General features: G+C 36.9%; 1 protein-coding gene across 1 annotated transcript in view; it reads right to left on the bottom strand.

Annotated features, from left to right (window-relative positions):
• Positions 1-17,790, bottom strand: part of MUC6 (mucin 6, oligomeric mucus/gel-forming) — a 48,161-nt gene that overhangs the window by 24,689 nt on the left and 5,682 nt on the right. The window contains exons 6-27 of the mRNA XM_032690377.1: positions 17,434-17,641; positions 16,975-17,097; positions 15,919-16,039; positions 14,939-15,077; positions 14,671-14,775; positions 14,264-14,336; positions 13,862-13,999; positions 12,838-12,999; positions 12,198-12,292; positions 11,416-11,548; positions 10,223-10,472; positions 8,457-8,509; positions 8,242-8,351; positions 7,351-7,502; positions 6,485-6,626; positions 5,922-6,032; positions 3,914-4,099; positions 3,220-3,459; positions 2,138-2,294; positions 1,243-1,386; positions 658-720; positions 153-200 (exon numbers count right to left, since the gene is read on the bottom strand). Of these exons, the coding sequence (XP_032546268.1) occupies positions 153-200; positions 658-720; positions 1,243-1,386; positions 2,138-2,294; positions 3,220-3,459; positions 3,914-4,099; positions 5,922-6,032; positions 6,485-6,626; positions 7,351-7,502; positions 8,242-8,351; positions 8,457-8,509; positions 10,223-10,472; positions 11,416-11,548; positions 12,198-12,292; positions 12,838-12,999; positions 13,862-13,999; positions 14,264-14,336; positions 14,671-14,775; positions 14,939-15,077; positions 15,919-16,039; positions 16,975-17,097; positions 17,434-17,641 (2,953 nt within the window). The remainder of the gene's footprint in view (positions 1-152; positions 201-657; positions 721-1,242; positions 1,387-2,137; positions 2,295-3,219; positions 3,460-3,913; positions 4,100-5,921; positions 6,033-6,484; positions 6,627-7,350; positions 7,503-8,241; positions 8,352-8,456; positions 8,510-10,222; positions 10,473-11,415; positions 11,549-12,197; positions 12,293-12,837; positions 13,000-13,861; positions 14,000-14,263; positions 14,337-14,670; positions 14,776-14,938; positions 15,078-15,918; positions 16,040-16,974; positions 17,098-17,433; positions 17,642-17,790) is intronic.

Here is a 17,790-nt window from a genome sequence, read left to right as displayed (position 1 = left end):
TACCAGGTCATTTTTCATCATTGCATCTTATGCACAAGAAACTGGTGATGCTACTATAAAATGCAAAAAACAATATCACTGACTTTTGTAAACACTTATCAGGACATAATATCAGTATGTAAATATTGGTTGGGTCAACTGCATAAACTAACCTGGTGAAGGTGAAGATGTTTCAAGTGTGGTGTTAGTGCTTTCTTCTCCTGTTGTGTAGAGGTAGAACAGGTTAAGTTTGTGAATAAAAGCATATTAAAATATTCCAAATAAATAAGTATTCTCTTTTTCAATGAAAAAAGTTAAATAACTCTGAGACTCACAGTTTTGCTGGTACTGTCCCTCACACAGATCAGAACAGCAACACATTTTCTGGAAGAGCCACCTTTTGAAAAGTACTCACACATACATGAACATAACTTCTAATGTTGCTAACTAAAATCAGTCAGGTTCATCCAGCTTCTGTATTATAGCACTGCCTACCCTAATCCTGTTTTTAATTAGTACTTTTCATTTCTTTATTTACCAAGCAGTACAGTAATGGGATTATTTTGAAAGAAAGTTATGCTCAGATGAACACTCATTTATTGAGAAGTACTAGGAAAAAATATCCTCTGTGAGTCTATACTATTTTCCAATTACTGTAGAGAAAGAGATGCTGCTTACCACATGGCATGCACCTGTTCTCTTCATGGTCAAAATATTCATCATGAGAGCAGTTGTAACAACCTGAAGAAAGGGAAAGAGAAGTTCATTTTACATTTCTCAGAAAAAGGCATTTAATTTATACTATTTAGCATCTAATATATTGCATCTCTGCTATTCAAAAATAATATCAATTGCAACATCAACTATTCAGGTAAGTATTTCCAATGTCATCCTCAGAAAGAGCATCTGCCTATGTAGGAATTTTTTTGGTTTCTCCAGCTATAGCCATTTGTTTAATAAAAATATTAACTGCTCTTTCCACATGTTTTCATCCCCAAGTACAGTGTATTCTTTTGATTTGGTGCAAGTCAGAATTTCTCTTCCAGATAGGCTGAGCTCAATATAAACCTAATTGTAGTACAGCTCCTGAGTTGATTATGTGTTTTAAAACTGTAGTAGTAAGGGAAGGATTAGCAAAAGAGCTTCAAAGATAGCATCAATTAGATTACTATTATTTAACTGTGGTATGACTGATTTAGAAAACAGCATTGAAAATAATTATCGTGTTACTGTTTCCTGGTTTAGAGTAGTATAGCTTATTACCTTCAATGTTGACATATTTGTAGTTTTGATTTGGGCAATTACAAGGCCTGTAATGCCAGGTGCATTTGTCATCATTGTAGTCAGAGGAATAAGCACTGTCAACTCCTGTTCTTTTATGAGAATTGTAGTACTCACAATAGACAGCTAAAAAAGGTAAAAGCAAGACAGAAATCAGATTTTTTTTTTTACTTAATGGCATGGTATTTTTAAAGTACTAAAGGGAGGACAAAATTAATAAACAAAATTAAAAAAATTCACTGAAGTTATTACTTTCTGATGTAAATTTATATTTTAACTTAGTGAAGTCAGTTTCTTTTTTCAAATGCAGTATGCAAGCATTTCCACAATTTTTAATGCACAATATAGTGAAATGTGGAAAAGAAACCATCAAAGATGACAACTCTAGCATTGACTCATAAGAGGCTCATACTTTTTTTCTCCTCTATATACAGTGTTCTGGAACACCTTGATACCTTTTCCTGTTTTACAGTGTTCCAGCCAACACAGCTGTCTTCCTTTCCTTGACATCCACACAGAAGGTGATTTCATCATAGCTAAAATGAAATATATTTTTTTACAATTTCATGCTTTCTCTGCTGGCAAATTGACAGTGCACTACACCATGGCAGCAGAAGAAACAGTCTGCTTTCTGTGACCACATTATTTTCTTTCTCATTACTCCATGGTAAAAAGAGTTATAATAATTTGTTTAATCTAGCACAAATGAAAAGTATAGTTTTCAAAATCCAGGTGACTGAAGTCAACTATTTGCCCACAGAGCAAATGCAACCTTTGAGGTGCTTATTAATAATTTTCTTGCGTTGTCATATGAATATACCAACAGTAACAATAATAATCTCTTAAACTTGTTTGAGGAGAACTTAAAGGAACTTACGACAGAACTCAGGGGTCCTCCAGTCAATGCAGATACCTTTCTCTAAACATGCCATGGCATAGACTGCAATGGCATCACACATGCATTCACAGTCCCCTCCAGTATCACACCCACAAGAGTCTCGAACACAGGCCTCATAATAGGGCATCCGATTCACCTGCATTGGAAAATGAAGGAATGAATTTTCTAAGATTATCTTGTGCCAATTTGTTAAGAAGATGATTTTTCCTGGGCTATACAGTACATGTTCCACTAAGTAAGAATAACTAGTATTTAATCTGAACACTTGTCAAAGCAATTACAACCCCACATCATACAGACCTTTTTAGCCAGACTCAGGTGTCTCCACATCAACAACAGAAACTGATGATGTTTTACCTCATACGTATTTCTAAATTTATACTGGTACTGAACATGTTATGTATAGTTAGCTAAAAAAACTCCTCAAATCCCCACATCCATTTAGGCACAAGTATCTAAGTTCATCAGCTGTACAGCCTCTGTACATACATAAACACTGCAGCATTATCCCCATTTTTTACTTGTTTTCACCTCCTGAAAATGGAGGATTCACCTAAAAATGGGGGATTTCCCTTCAGAAGGCCTGCTCCCTTGTGATATTTTCATTTCCACAAAGTGGACAACTTAAACAAATAGGAGGGTTGATGGTATCTTGCTCTTGAATGGACCATCAAAGTAACGGTGTTGACTTACTGATGAGAACACGAGTTTTCAGGACTTTCTTTAGTTTGATTTTGTAACAAAGACTAAATGGTTTCAAAAGAGTAAGTGCATTGATCAGGTATCACCAACAGACTGACTAATTTTTGATTCTTAAGTCTTTTTCACACTTGTAGTTCTAGTAATCAGTTAATACCACTCTTAGCTTTTGTGCTTACAAAAGGGCTGGTGAAGTGCAAATAAGAAAGGATGAAAATCAACATAAATGTGAGGTATAAAACATTTTATATGTATTTTTTTGAAACACTTCCAGAAACAGAAAATCGCCTGTTGGAGTTTGAGCATTTTGGAAGAAGGTACATTATGCCTGTAAGTAAAAGGAGGAGCAAATAAATTCTTACCTTATTGTGACAGGCAGAAAAAACCTCACTGTTGATGACAGAACATGTCTTTTCTGCCCATGCTTTACGATAAGGGTTCTTGCTACAGGGATCCACTACAAAGTATACATCCCCACAGAGAGGATTCTCCTTCCAAGAATTGACAAATTCCAATTCATTTGATGCCACATACTTGCTTCGAGTTTCAAAATCATCCTTCATATTGCCATTATAGTTCCCACACAAACCGCATATAGTTTCCTAGAATAAATGAAAGCAGCAGTGTCAGTTCAGCAAGTTACAATTATTCACCTTCCCTTCTGATTACTCTTGGTTTCCTGTGCTTTAGGAGTGAATGTCATCTATAAATACTCTATCAGACAGTCTTAGCTTCTTGTGCAGGAGGTTCTGTTCATCACTGGAGGAATGTGTCTTCTAAACTGTAAACTGTCATCATTTAGAGATCAAATTCAACCATGCAGTTCTATAGAATACAAACATTTAGCTCAAAAATTTCCTGAATGCAGTACAGAAAAATCTTAAAAATCAGGCTCTAGTGAAAATCTCTGCTGTTTTGAAGATAAAGACGAAAATGAATTGCTAGCAGCTTTTCTGAAGAACTTTTGCCATCATAGGGAGTCAAGGTAACTGCAATTAAATGTGCAGTTCAATCTGAACTGAAGGACACTTTACTGAGGAAGTTATTCTGCCATACCTGTGTTCCTCTGGAAATCTTGATGAAGAAGTTCATGTGCTTATTCCAAATAAGGGTCATGTTGTATTTTCCTGGGATAATGATATCAAACATCAGGTGAAGGGCGTTCTTTTTCACATGATATTGTACACTAGGATTTTCCCCAGAAATAGTGAAGGTTTCATCTCTCAGTATGATTGTCAAATTCTGGAAGAAAATTTATCTAGAAATTATAACTTATCAGGTTTCAGTATTTTCCTTACTCTGTGTCACACTGGTAAAGATCAGAACCTGTGATACTATCTTGACATTTCCACTCGTTTTTCAAAAGTCCTGGCAGTCAGAAAAAAGGGAAACATTGCACCCACTTTTTAAAAGGGTAGAAAGGAGGACTCTGGGAGAAACCAACCTGACAGCATCACCACTGTGTCTGGAAAGATCATGGAGCAGATCCTCCCAGAAGCTATGTTAAGGCACATAGAGGACAGGGAGGTGATTTGAGACAATCAGCACAGCTTCACCAAGAGCAGATCTTGCCTGACCGAGTGGCCTTCTATGGTAGAGTGACTACATAAGCAGACAAGAGAACAGCTACAGATGTCATTTATCTGGACTTCAGTAAAGCCTTTGACAGGGTCCTCCAGAACAGCCTCCTCTCTAAATTGGAGAGGTATAGATTTAACAGGTGGACTGTTTGGTGGGTGATTGGCTGGATGATCACATCTAGAGGGTAGTGATCAATAGGTCCAAGTCCAGATGGAGCTCAGTAAGGAGTGGTGTCCCCCAGTACAGTTTAATATTTTCATCAGTGACACAGACACTGGGATCAAATGCACTCTCAGCAAATTTGCAGATGACATCAATCTGAGTGGTGCCGTTCACACACCTGATGTGAAGGACGGGATGCCAGTCAGAGGAACCTGGACAAGCTTGGTGATAGATGCCCCATCCCTAAAAACATTCAATGTCAGGTTGGACAGGGCTTTCTTTGAACAACCTGATCTGGTTGAAGGTATCCCCGCTCATTGCAGGGGCGTTGGACCAGATGACCTTTAAAGGTCCCTTCCACCACAAAACATTCTGTTATCAACTTTACAGGCTTTTTTACCCCCTTGGAATTATTCTGTATGCATATGCAAATCTTCACAGGAAACAAAAATATCTGTCATTGTTAGGTGTGCTAGCACTCCACATTTGGTGGAAATAATATCATCATCTACATATGACCAATAGAGTAGAGGAAGTATGTTTACATGTGTTTCTAAGGACAGTCAAAAAATAACAGGGGATATAGCTCTCTGTCCCGAGGCCTTTAACCATCTCCCACCTTTGCATATACTTTGCCATCTTTACTCCTGTCATACTGCAGTGTTTCCATGTCTAGATAATCAGAAGGAAGGTTTGTTTGGAGTGTGCATTTATGAAACGGAATCCTAAGGAAATAAACTTTTTCACCACAGCACTGACCAACTGGAACTGCCAGTATTTAGTCAGCACTACTGTCCCATTAAACTGAGAACAGTAAAACTTCTCCAGTTCTAGAAGCTGTCACATGGTAGTAGAAATGAGTATAACTGCTCATTAGTCTAGTTTCATAGATATATCTCAGGAAAAATCTGGATATATTTTGAATTTCAGATATTATCTGGACTTAGAGAAATTTTGATAGCTTTTGCTCATCACCCACAATGAGAATTCCTCAATTTTATACTATTATTTTTCTGAGTTTGGCAGAGAGAGGTGGGGAGGGGCAGGAAGTCGGTATCTTTTGATCAAGCAATTCACTGATAAGTAAAATTCAAGATTTTCTGGCTTCTACATAGGTGAGAACCTTGGAGAATGAAACACAACATGAGAACTGGAAAAAAAACAATCTATGGCATTTCCTACTAAAACCGAAGCTGTAGGTTTAGCACATAATTTCACTTAGAAGACATCTCTTCTAAGATACAGTTAAAGCTTCCAAAATAAAGAAAACATGGTCTTAAAATAACTATTCAGCTGGATAATGGCACAAGGAAGGGCTTACCCCAAGGTAAATGCTGATGGATCTGGAGCATGTAACTCCTGATATCCCACAGATGACATTCTCAGTAACAATTTTGAAAGACGAAACAGGTCTATTAATACTGCAGCCATCCTAAAAAAACCAAAACAAATCAAAAAAAGCATAAAACCCCAATAGATTCTGTGTCTGGAGTCTTCCAACTTAAAATATAAAAGCATAAGGAAATAAAGAAAGCTTAAAAAGTCCTGACCGATTCTGCCTTCTTTGGTTGTCAAACTGACATCACTTCCCTAAAATATATCGTTGTCTGGTATGGAATACATATATAGCAATGACTATTTAAACATGTTATTAAATCTAAAATTGGTTAATATTGCATTAAAAAGCTGTTTTTTGAGAAGTAAAATATTTTCATCTTAAGCACTGAAATAAACAGATTATACAAAAAATCATTAAGTGGCTATAAAGATCCAAAGTGCTCTATTGGTTATTGATGCATCCTATCATATTTTCATTAGTCATTTAAATCAAGCTATTTCTTGATGCTGAGATACTGCCAAAATCACCACTAGGAAGCAGGTTACCGTAGCTAATATGTATTCACAGTTGCCATCAAACACAAAACGCTGTCCATCAAAAGTGGTGATGTGGCCTTCTCCATAAAGGTTACAAGTTGAGGAACACCTTGATTTCTGAACACATTTCCATTTGCCTTTTGCGCAAGTGCTGGGATGAGAAGAGAAATCATACTCAGATTTCAAAGAAATGTCACCTTAATCTGCTTCTTTTTATACACATCCACTTTTATAAATAAGATGTTAATTTAATTGATTTATGTACACTGAGACCAAGTTAGAGTTGATATAAAGAACCCTAATTAAAAGTCACAGACTGCCTAGAAAATAATTCATGATAAAGAAGAAATTTTACATAATTTTTGCCTTTTTATTTTCATGAAACAAAGAGTATATAAAACCCATTTATTTTTGCTCCTCATGAGAACAGAAGTCACTGTTCTGTGTAGTTTGCGGGGTGGTGGCGGTTTTTTAATGTTAGATTAGAGACTGGAAATGGAATAAAGTTCTTTGAGAATGCTGCTAAGGAGATGGAAACAATGTTTGAAGGGGGGATTTCCTTTTATCTACAGAAAAGAAGAAAGATTGTGCCCTCATATTTATTTATGTGGAGTTGTCAATAATCATTGACCTTATGTAGTTTACAGTTACAGGCCCTACTGGATGCCCTTATTCCGGAATATGCACAAGGCAGAGATTATCCCTGAAGCCGGCACCATGACTCTTTTTTTTATACATCCTGTACTTTGCCATGGTGTTTCTTCCATTCAGCTGTTGCCATCTCCTACTCTCCTGTCAACTAAACACTTTTTTTTATGTGGTTGTACAGTTTAGTGAGACAGAGGTTCTGCAATGAAAAAGTATGTGATTCTTACCAGATCTCACATTCAGTTTGGATTTGTTCACCTCTTCCATAAGAAAGGCCACCATATTCACATGGACACTCCTCAGCTGGAACACACTTGCCATCGAGATTTTCATACAGGCCATCAGCACAGACACAGCCCGATTCACATTTAGTTGGTATCTGGTAAAGGCCAACAGATTGCAAAATGAAAAGAACTGTGAGACGTATTTTATCCTGGATGTGAATGGTGTCAAGAGTGAACCTGTGCTAAATTCTGTTTTGACTTGATCTTAGTTTTGTGATGTTCCTTGTACTAATGTGCTAGTCAACTTTCACTGAAGTTGTAAGTTATACTTGTGGTGTGGGATATTAAACATACCTGAAGACTCTGAAAAACTGATCTTCCTTTACTATCAGTCTTTTTTCAGAAAGAGTACAACAGAAGTTTCTTTATATCAAGGAAGCTTATTACAATTCTTCCAATTAGTCTGTTTCCTTAATATAAAATTATAAGAAAACCCTATCAGGACAGCCCAGATGTTCACCTAGCCCAGGTCTCCTGCATTCTGTGACTGGCAGCAGCAGAGAGTTGAGAAAAAATAGAAAAGGAAGCTTATGGACTACCTGAGTCAGAGGTGATAGCCATGTAGTTAAGAATCCTTAATGGACTTTTATTCTATTCATTTAATATCATTTAATTCCTTAATTCATGCAATTTAATTCCTTTAATCACTTCCTAAATATATGTACATTTTTTCGTGTCCGCAGTCTGTGGAAAGAAGCCTGATGTTTAACTGTATCATGCTAGATGAAATATTTCCTTTTATTTTATCAGAGGGAATGTAGTAAAGTTCTAAGTAACAACTAGAACATCCTAACTCTCTCAAGAGGATAAACATCCCAGATCTGTGAAACTCACACATTCAATTCCAGTAGCCAGCATCTGACAGGTAGGGGCACATGCAGCTCCATACTTGTTTTCTAAATTGTCAGAACATGATATGTATTTCTTAGGAGCTTTACAGCTTTCTAGGGAAAAGGAACAAAAACAAACATTGAAAAGATCATGAAGTAGTAATTTTACAACATAGGGGAAAAAAATATGTTCCTAAGTAAACCATATCAGACCCATACCTGCAGGATCTTGAGGTTTGCCTGTGCAACTTAGCCTTCCATTAACACAGTAGCTAGGGAGAAAAAAAATAATTCAATGCAAATCTCTCCTGAGAAATAAATCTTTATTTTTTGCAAAATGACTTCATTAGAAATATTTCATTTATGTTACTAGCTCCTTCCCATCCTTTGAAATGGAACATAAGTCAACCTGTCTCTTTACTTTCTGTATTACACAGTAACATTAGTTTTGGAAGCGTATGGTAGGCTATTATCACTATTATCACTAGTAGGCAATCATCACTATTATGATGGTCTATCAAGTCATTCTTGAAGTTAGTATATAGCTGTCCGAGTGCTGCTGACCAAATCTCCTACTAGGAATAATCAGATCTTACCTAATATTTTCTATTTTTCTCTATAACATTCCCAAGCTTAAGGTAAGTCAAATGCTTTTTGTTCATTTAAGGATATTTGTGGTGTTGCCTTAGAGTTTTTGATTTTTTAATTTTTATAGACTTTAGAAGTAGTTATGTAGTGAATGTAGATTTTAAAGTAGCTGCATTATATCCCTCACCCCTTAGTTTACACAGTAGTTTACACATTTTCCCAACACTGTTACCTCTTTCCCATATCAAAATTCTGTTAAGTCCGTTAGTTGTTTAGTCTTCTTTTCAATGTAGATTTGCAGAAAGCACCTTAATGCCTGCCCCAAGGAATGTAAACATGGGCACAACAACTTTCAGGCCAAGACTTTGGAGAGCCTCCAAGGGCTGCATGTGCTTTGCTGAAGAGGAAGATGATGAAAGAGGGGTCCCAAATTCCCTCAAACTCAATTCCCAAAGGGGTGTGCCGAGGGGCAGAACGGGGCAGAACTAGGGGGTGAACAAGCGGGGACTGGATGGACATCATTATAAAATTGTAGCACCTGGGTTGAATGGTCGCCTGCGACAGCTGTATTCCTGGAGCATCGTGACTCACTAAAGCTTTCTGTTTTCTTATCTTATCTCCTACCTAATTGGGCCCCAGAGTTCTTTTTAGGCAATAGTGGCTTAGGAAATGGTAAAAAAGACATCTTGAAAAACAAACTTCTCCTACTAAAAATAAAGCAGTATATACTGGTTTGGGATGGAATGGAGTTAATTTTCTTTGTAGCAGTTCAATGGTGCTATGTTTTGCATTTGTGACCAAAACAATGTTGATAACACAATGCTGATTTAGCTGTTGCTGAACAGCGTCACAGCATTCTCTGCACCTTATGTTGCCCCACCAGGGAGGAGGTTGAGAGTGCAAAAGAAGCTGGGAGGGGACACAGCCAGGACAGCTGACCCAAACTGACCAAAGAGATACTCCATACTATACTACATCAAGCTCAGCAATAAAAGCTCAGGTAAAGAAGGAGGAAGAAAGGATGTTTGGAGTTACAGCACTTGTCTTCCCAAGAAAGCATTATGGATGACAAATTCATGCTTTCCTGGAAATGTCTAAGCAGCTGCCTGCTGATGGAAAGCCCTGAACTAACTTCTTACTTAGCTTTGATTGCACATCATCTTCACTTATTAAAAAAGCTTTTTTGCATATTAATAATAAAGAAATTTATTAAACTGTCTATATCTCAACTCATAAACTTTCTTGAGTTTTTCTTTCTGATTCTTTTCCATATCTGGCTGCAGTGGAGTGAGCAGTTGTGTGATGCTTAGCTGCTTACTGACCTTAACCATCAGCAGAGACACATGAAGATCCCTCACCTCCATTTTCAGTTTGTTAAGCTTTAAACTTAAACTTACCAGGTGATCCCACCAGTTATTGTTGACTGGTCAGGCAGGATGTATTTTCTATCTTCCAAATAGCAGGGACAATGAGATTTACGAACACACTCATTCTTGTGGTTCAAGTACAGTCCTTTAGGGCACTGGCAGCCTTCAATAGGAATATCAGTTGGATGACATTCCAGGGCTCGGTTGGAGAGTGACAAGCATGTCCTGTCACATGCCTCAGCGTTGTAGCTGAATGTTTGATTGCCAGTGCAAGTAATGGCTGTAAAAGAGTGTATGTTAAACTTCATTTACTGATCCTCTTCCTTGTGAAAGGTAACTGCGCTCATCACGTGCTGCTTATTTTGTGTCAACAGCTTCAATGCTTAATGCTTCCAGCAGCTTCTCTTCCTATGGATATGGAGCTCTAGCAAAAGGTATTGCAGACCAGGGCTTAACAGCAACCATGTAGCTGTTTGGAAGTTTCATGAAGGTTAAACATGTAACTGCTTCTTTGTGTATCTTGGAATAAAATAACGCAAAGAAAAGCTTTGCAGAAATATCAATGTATTTTTGAGTAGCTTTGCAGAAATATCAATGTATATTATATTCGAGTAACTGTGAAACCTGTACCTAAGTTGCATAAAAACAAAATCAAATCTGCACCCAGAGTTTTTCCTAGTTCATTCTCATTTTACAGTACAGTATAACTCTATTTATCTGTCTATTCCATCACTTAATTATCAAGTCCTGGAAGCATCCTCATGCTCACCTTAAAGCATATGAATAATCTTCTTCATATAGACTAAAATCACAATTTTTTTCTGAAAGAGACTAGAAGGATATTCAAAAGTTGGGTATCTGTTATCCCATTTCTGCTTTTTTCTTCTTTCTGTTCACTACTTTTCTCATTACTCTTAAGATGATTTAGACACCGTTTCAAATATTGCATTACCATTTAGGTTTTTTTTTTTTTGGTTGTGTTTTGACACATCTGCGATGCCAGCAACTCCTAGGAAAACAGTTTTTACACCTGCTGGTTGGCCTACTTGACATCCATAGTTATTTTTGTAAACACTGACAAGTTGTTTTAAAATAAGTTCTTGTTCTTACTCAGTTTGGTCACAGGTGAATCAAACACAGGAATATTCTAAACGGAAACAGGCAGACCTGTATGCATGCATTCATCTGATGGAAGACCATTAAGAGCTGCTTCAGTTACTTACTGCAGTTGTCCATACTGCTTCTCCAGTTCTCAAGGATTAAACCCATTGAACTGCATGCTCGTGCATATGATCCCAGAGCAGAACAAATGTGTGGAAAGGTCTCTTCATAGTTACAGGCCTGGTAGACACATCTCTGAAACCCAATACATGGAGAATACTTTGTTACTGGGGTGCAGACATCTGGAAATGCTAAACCCTTGAGGTATTTAAAAGATGTGTGGGATGTGGCACTTAGGGACATGATTTAGTGGTGGATTTGGTACTGTTATGTTTATGGTGGGACTCAATGATCTCAAAGATCTTTTCCAAACTCTGTGATTCTATGCTGAATTGCAGAGCTAAGTCAGACAAAATACACAGTATTGCATAACTAAAAATGAGGGAAAATATCTGAGTAATTGCTCTGCTGATGTAAATAAAATATACTTAATACCTAAAAAATGCCTGTTTATTCGCTGCTTCTCATTTTGAATTCTCAAAATGTTTTGTGTAGATTGGCAAATACAATGAGCTCAATTATGCCCATGGTAAAATCAATACTTCGAATAGTTCTAGTTGTCATGGACAACCGCTGTATGAGCAAAAATACCTTCTGATTCATAGGAATGGGACTGGTGCCTATGAACAAACACATTTTCAGTGTGGAGGAGACATAATTTTCAAAACCACACCTGTTCCTTTGCTTCTATGCATTGCTGATTCAGTGCGTGGGATACTGTCTATGAGCACAATCTGGTTTACATTTGGACTCCCTCTGTACAACGTCTATCATAATTTCCTACCTTGTAGAAAGGAATAGGGTTGACCACAGCATGGCATTTCTCGAACACTGTACCCTTCTTGGTAAGAATGGAGCAATGAGTCTCAGCAGATATTTCTAATGAAAGTAAATCACAAACATTAAAAGTAGAAAGTCAGGGAAAAAAATGAAAAAAAACCTTAAAAAAATTGATACGTTAGCTCTAGGTGAACTTTTGGCAATGATGGATTGAACAACAGGACAACTTCTTAACTTGTTAGCTTCCATACTCTGTTTTTGTACAAACAGCTCAGTAGGGTTTTTTTTTTTGTTTGTTTGTTTTTAATGACCAATAGCAATAGGAACTTGGGAAGGCAAAGTCTGGATTTCAGTCACAGTACCTTACAGCAAGCCTAAGACATCCATAGACACTGCAATTTCACTGGATAGATCACCAAAACCCTCTCATTCTCATTCATCATCTCAATCCCAGACCTCTGGAATGGAATCTGATAAGTTTTCACTATATATGAATTCTAGAAATCAGAAATGTCTTGTTGTGGCAGAATCTGTGATGTCTCAGTTTCTGCTTCTACCAAACTCTCATTTCTCTGGTATGAGCTTATGGTAGTGTCAGACAAAGCTAGCTGGAGAGATCAGTTACAACAGGATTATCTACTTACTGTTTAGTTGACTCAAAGCACAAGGGTCAGTCTCTCTCTCTAAAGCAGGATGGCAATTTCCTGCCCTCCAGGAATCTACAAACAAGGAGGCTGTCCCTTCAGTGATATCCATGCTAGTCATGAAGTCATCTGTAGTGTCTCCATTGTAATTGCCACACAAACCTAATAACATCAGAAATGCAAAGGATGGATGACAATTAAAGAATGTGTACACAGTGGCCTATGTTTCATTTTATAATAGTGAGAAAATTGATTCAAAAGCTCTATGTAGAGTGTCAATGAATACTATAGGTCAAGTACCCAGAGAATCTTGATTCTGTACACATTCAGTTACTGATCTCTGCCTCCTCAAGTGAAGAGTGTCGACTTCTATTCAATGACAAATTAATTAAGAAGTTTTTGTCTTGTTTTTAGAAACAAGTGGTTTTAAGTGATATAAAAGAGAAAGGCCATGAAACAATTACGTAATTTTATGTTTTCTTATGCATGTAAAATCCGTAATGACAAAAAATATGCATTTTGAATCTGTAAAAGATAAAGCCTCTCTGTAATTCCCCATGATCAGAATGCAAAATATGCCTGTGTGGCTAACGTCGCTGTGCAATAAACATAAACTTCTCCATCTGGTGCTTATCTGCTGAGAAGCTTTTAGATTCTTAGGCTCATTGTGTTTACAGTGATCATGCACTACATTCAAAGAACCATGTGCTCCAAGATGTAGAGACCACACACACTTACTTGTTGCTCCTTCACTGTGTAGCAAAACACATATTGAAAAAGGCACACATAAAACATGTAAAGAACAGTATTATATTACACATGAAAAATGTGACCCATTTAATTTCTTTAATTTGTTTTAAAGCTGTTAACAAAAAAAAAAAAATTCTTGGCACATTGGGTTTCCAATGCGATTTTTTTTTTCTTCGAATCCAGAGAAGAAAACTTATTTCTTAAAGGATGAGTACTAAGTTTTCAAAATTATACTCCCTGCATTTCTCCTTCACACAATGACTAGATCACTTACCTAGTGTTCTGCCTTTGAATTGTGATTCAGCTTTCACGTGGGCCTGGAACACAGGTGATGTTTGAACTACAAGTTCCAGCCCGAAAGTTGTATGCATTTGAATGTACATTGAGGACTGTCTGAAAACAGTAATGTCTCCTAAAAGAACAAGGACATTTAGAAATAGATATTTTGGTGATACTGCAAGGTAATGATTTTAATGCATACATAAGTGTTCTGGTATTCTGTCTACAACTCTTCTCCCACACACAGCTCTCCACAGAGGAACAGATGCAATAGGAAAGACTTTAACCCTCTTCTAAAACCTCTGGTATTAGCAATTGGAAATTGCAAAGGATGTTGGGTTGTATAAAACAGACATTTAATGAAATCTGGGAATAACTTACATTCCCCTTTTTTTACCTGATCTGTAAGGTAGCCGCTTAAGCTCATCATCACCTGTGAGGAGATCATTCTGAGAAATCACAATTTTGTCCTGTAAAAAGAGGACACGGAATCAGAAGTAATTATCTGTACTGGTGGTATTTATATGTTCTTTAACATTAACAACTATATTGTCACTTAATAGGAAAAGATTGATTCAAGCATTTTGTCACATATTATTATGTACTGCTTTTAGCTTTCCCTTTGAAAATACTCTAACTTCCTGAGTTGATGTAGTAACTGAGATCTTTACCATGTGTGCATGAACACGAATATATCTATTCCTCATAATTTTTCAGTTCAGGCTACTAGCAATGACTTTAAGTACCTATTTCGCTTATCTGGTTACTGAAATGGTGGATGGAACCTGTGGAGGGAATACGTACCTTCATGGATAGGTAAATTATAGCACTAAGTGACGTTTCGGAATGAGAATAACCAGTCTTTTCGTATACTGCCATTAGGGTTCCATTGTGTGGCAGGCTGGCGCTCTGGGGGGAAACAGTGAAAAGAGAAGTCTATGTCAGAATAATGCTGATTTGTAGAATCAATGTATATCTTAGGAAGACCTCAGTCTGTGTTTCAATAGAAAAACAAAGACAGAGTAAAATACATCCATTTGATATTTTGTGTTTCTTAACTGCAGGAAATTACCTTCATGAGAACATAAGTGCAAACCCCATGGAATCTGTATGACCTAGAATCAAATGTGGTAACAAAGGAGCCTCCTTCCAGTGAACACCTTCCAGGACAGGGCAAATCTTTGCAGTCCCATTGACCCATCATACATTTGCTGCGGAAAACAAGAAATTCTGTGTAAGATTATTCTCGTACTAAGGCCCTGTTTACCAGCTGAGGATTTGATATCCTCCTGTCTGGAGGTTTCTCTGCAGCTGATTAACATGCAGAATTGGTAAGTGAACACAGAGTAACATACACATACATTCTGAACTTTCATTTTCAGTACTTCAGATTTTTCTTCAGACTCTAAAAACTCACCTACTTCCTAGTAATGGAATATGTCATTTGTACCACTTTTCCCCTTGCGCTTTCTATGCTTTGATTTTCTTTGTCTATGTATATCAGTTGAAGATGGTCATCTTAATTCAAAGTTGTTGAACTTTTGTATGGATTGTCAGTTAATGTTCCTGAATCATGAAAACTGTGTTCATCGTTGCATTTCTTTTCCTTTACATTCTTTATTAGAATTACGATAGCAAGACACGTGACACCAAAAAAAATATTCCACTTTTAAAAAAATACTCTCTTAAGTTATTATTTTCTGTTGCAAAACAGAAATTTAGTTTTCAGCACTGATCTGGTGATCAGAAAGACTGAGACTGCCAGAAAGAAATTGTAAATACTGGATATTTGTTTTGAACTAATTTTACCTGCACTTTCAAAGAGGAGATATAAATACTACTGTTTTGTATGGTCTGAAAGAGTATTTTTATTTGTACAGATTAATCATGACATGAGACATGTACCTCTTTAATTGCAAATGTATGATATGTGGCACTGCAAGAAGGTGGCCTCACAGGTGGTATGACACATTTGCAGCTCCCTTCTGAAAAGTTAGGCTAAATTTTCCAATAACTTGGTGATCTCTCATAAAAGTACCTGTTGCTACTCACCAGGTCCTACATGTTGCTTTCATTGTCTCCCCAGGAGCATATGGTTTCCCATTCAGTGTACATGGACACTGGCTAATGTGAACACACGTTCGATTCTTGGAGATATCATCAAGAACAGTTCCTGCCAAAGATAAACAAAATACTTTTCCACATCCTTACTTAGCACTAAAGCTTCAGTGCTTTCTGAAATTATCTTGAGCATGCTATTCTTCCACAGTCAGTGTCCATGCTTTGATATACAGTATACAGGAAAATGTCTCTTAATTAAAATCAAACTGACTGTTCACAGTGTTTGGCTGCTTTCTAACATGAAAGTGCAGGCACTTGTCCTATTTTGAAATTTGAACTTCATTTGAAATAGCAGTAAGGTAGAATGTTATCTTTATTTTTCCTTTTTTTTTTTTTCCCTATGACACTCTAAATTAACTTGGGAATTTTGAAGAATAAACACATTATACTTCCTAGAGTACTAAGTCTAGTTTTAAATATGTAACTCACAACACATTACTTTTGACTGCTATAAATTGGTGATATTGATCTAAATGCCCACATTGGAGGATATATCAGTTCTGAAATTTCAAGAAACAAGGCATATGATAGTAATAATTACAATTTTTGAAGGAAGTTCATCTTGAACTATTTTAAAGGGAATTTACAAAATGCCCATGATATTGCAGAAATCATCTGAGGTATGCTACCTCTTGTAGATGCCCTTAAGGGCTAGATACCTGTTTGGGATAGGAAATTAATTAAACTTACTCAATGTATATAATAGTAGAGAACTTTGAGCAGGCAGCACATCATTATCCCATAACAAATCATGGTTTTGTGAGGAAAATGATTCCATAGCTCTGTTCTTGCAAATAGTGACCAATCATCTTTAAGGATCATAATTAATCAAGACTCCAGTTATGTTACACAAGAAGTAGCAGTTCTAGCAGCACAATGCCCCGAAATGCATGACTAGTTTGTTATTAAGCAGCCTATTCCACTTGAGTGGATACATGCAAAAAAAAAATATTTGTGTCATTCATTTAGAATATGATGAAATGATACCTTCTGGACAAAAGCAACCGTAGGTACAGTGACTGGAACAGCTGTACTCTGGGTTGGAACAGGTTTTAATACATGGAGAACCACATTCCTCATAGATTTGGTTTGCAGAACATTTTCCCACAGCTGCAACAAACAGCAGAAGTGTTAAAATTTTTAAAGAGAACAGTCTCCTGTTGCAAGTTTGAGAAATTAAACAGTTTTCACTTGGTGGATGTTCCTCTGTTTTATTGTCACTGATCTAGACATAAGAACTACGTTTCAAGCTTCCCTCTTCTCCTTTGAGGTTTCCTTGCACTCATTTTATCAAAGACCACTGTTGTTCTCTTAAGAAAATAAGTTTGATTCAAGACAGTAAAGACTTTTTTATCAGTTGTTTTACACTCCAGTTATTTATCAGTATCCCTGTATTTAAGACACAGAAAAGTTAAGTACAGCCTCAAATAAACCATTTGAACTTACAACAGAAGTTTTCAGTTCTCCAGTTGAACACCATTTGGTGGGACATAGCACATTGCCTTGAATATTCTGACAGTGTAGAGCAAGCACAGTTGTTTTGTCCTGGCTCACTGCAGTCCTGCATATCAAGCTGGCAACGAATGACAAACCCGTCCTTTGGCACATTGCAGGTTGGTGACACCAAATTAAGTAGCTGAGAGCAGATCATGGCCTAAATGAAAGGAGGAAGAAAATTGTTCCCTGTCACATTGGCTACTGCAGTACAGGGTCTCAAAGACTCTCAGGCACACTTTTCATCTAGAACTGTAAGCGACAGCAGTTACTAGTGGTTGTCCCTGTTATCAGTGCTGTTATCTGACA

Source organism: Chiroxiphia lanceolata, chromosome 6 (assembly GCF_009829145.1).
Source record: "Chiroxiphia lanceolata isolate bChiLan1 chromosome 6, bChiLan1.pri, whole genome shotgun sequence".
Lineage (NCBI taxonomy): Eukaryota > Metazoa > Chordata > Aves > Passeriformes > Pipridae > Chiroxiphia > Chiroxiphia lanceolata.
The sequence above is the reverse complement of the archived record's forward strand: the minus strand, read 5'-3'. Positions and strand labels throughout refer to the sequence as shown.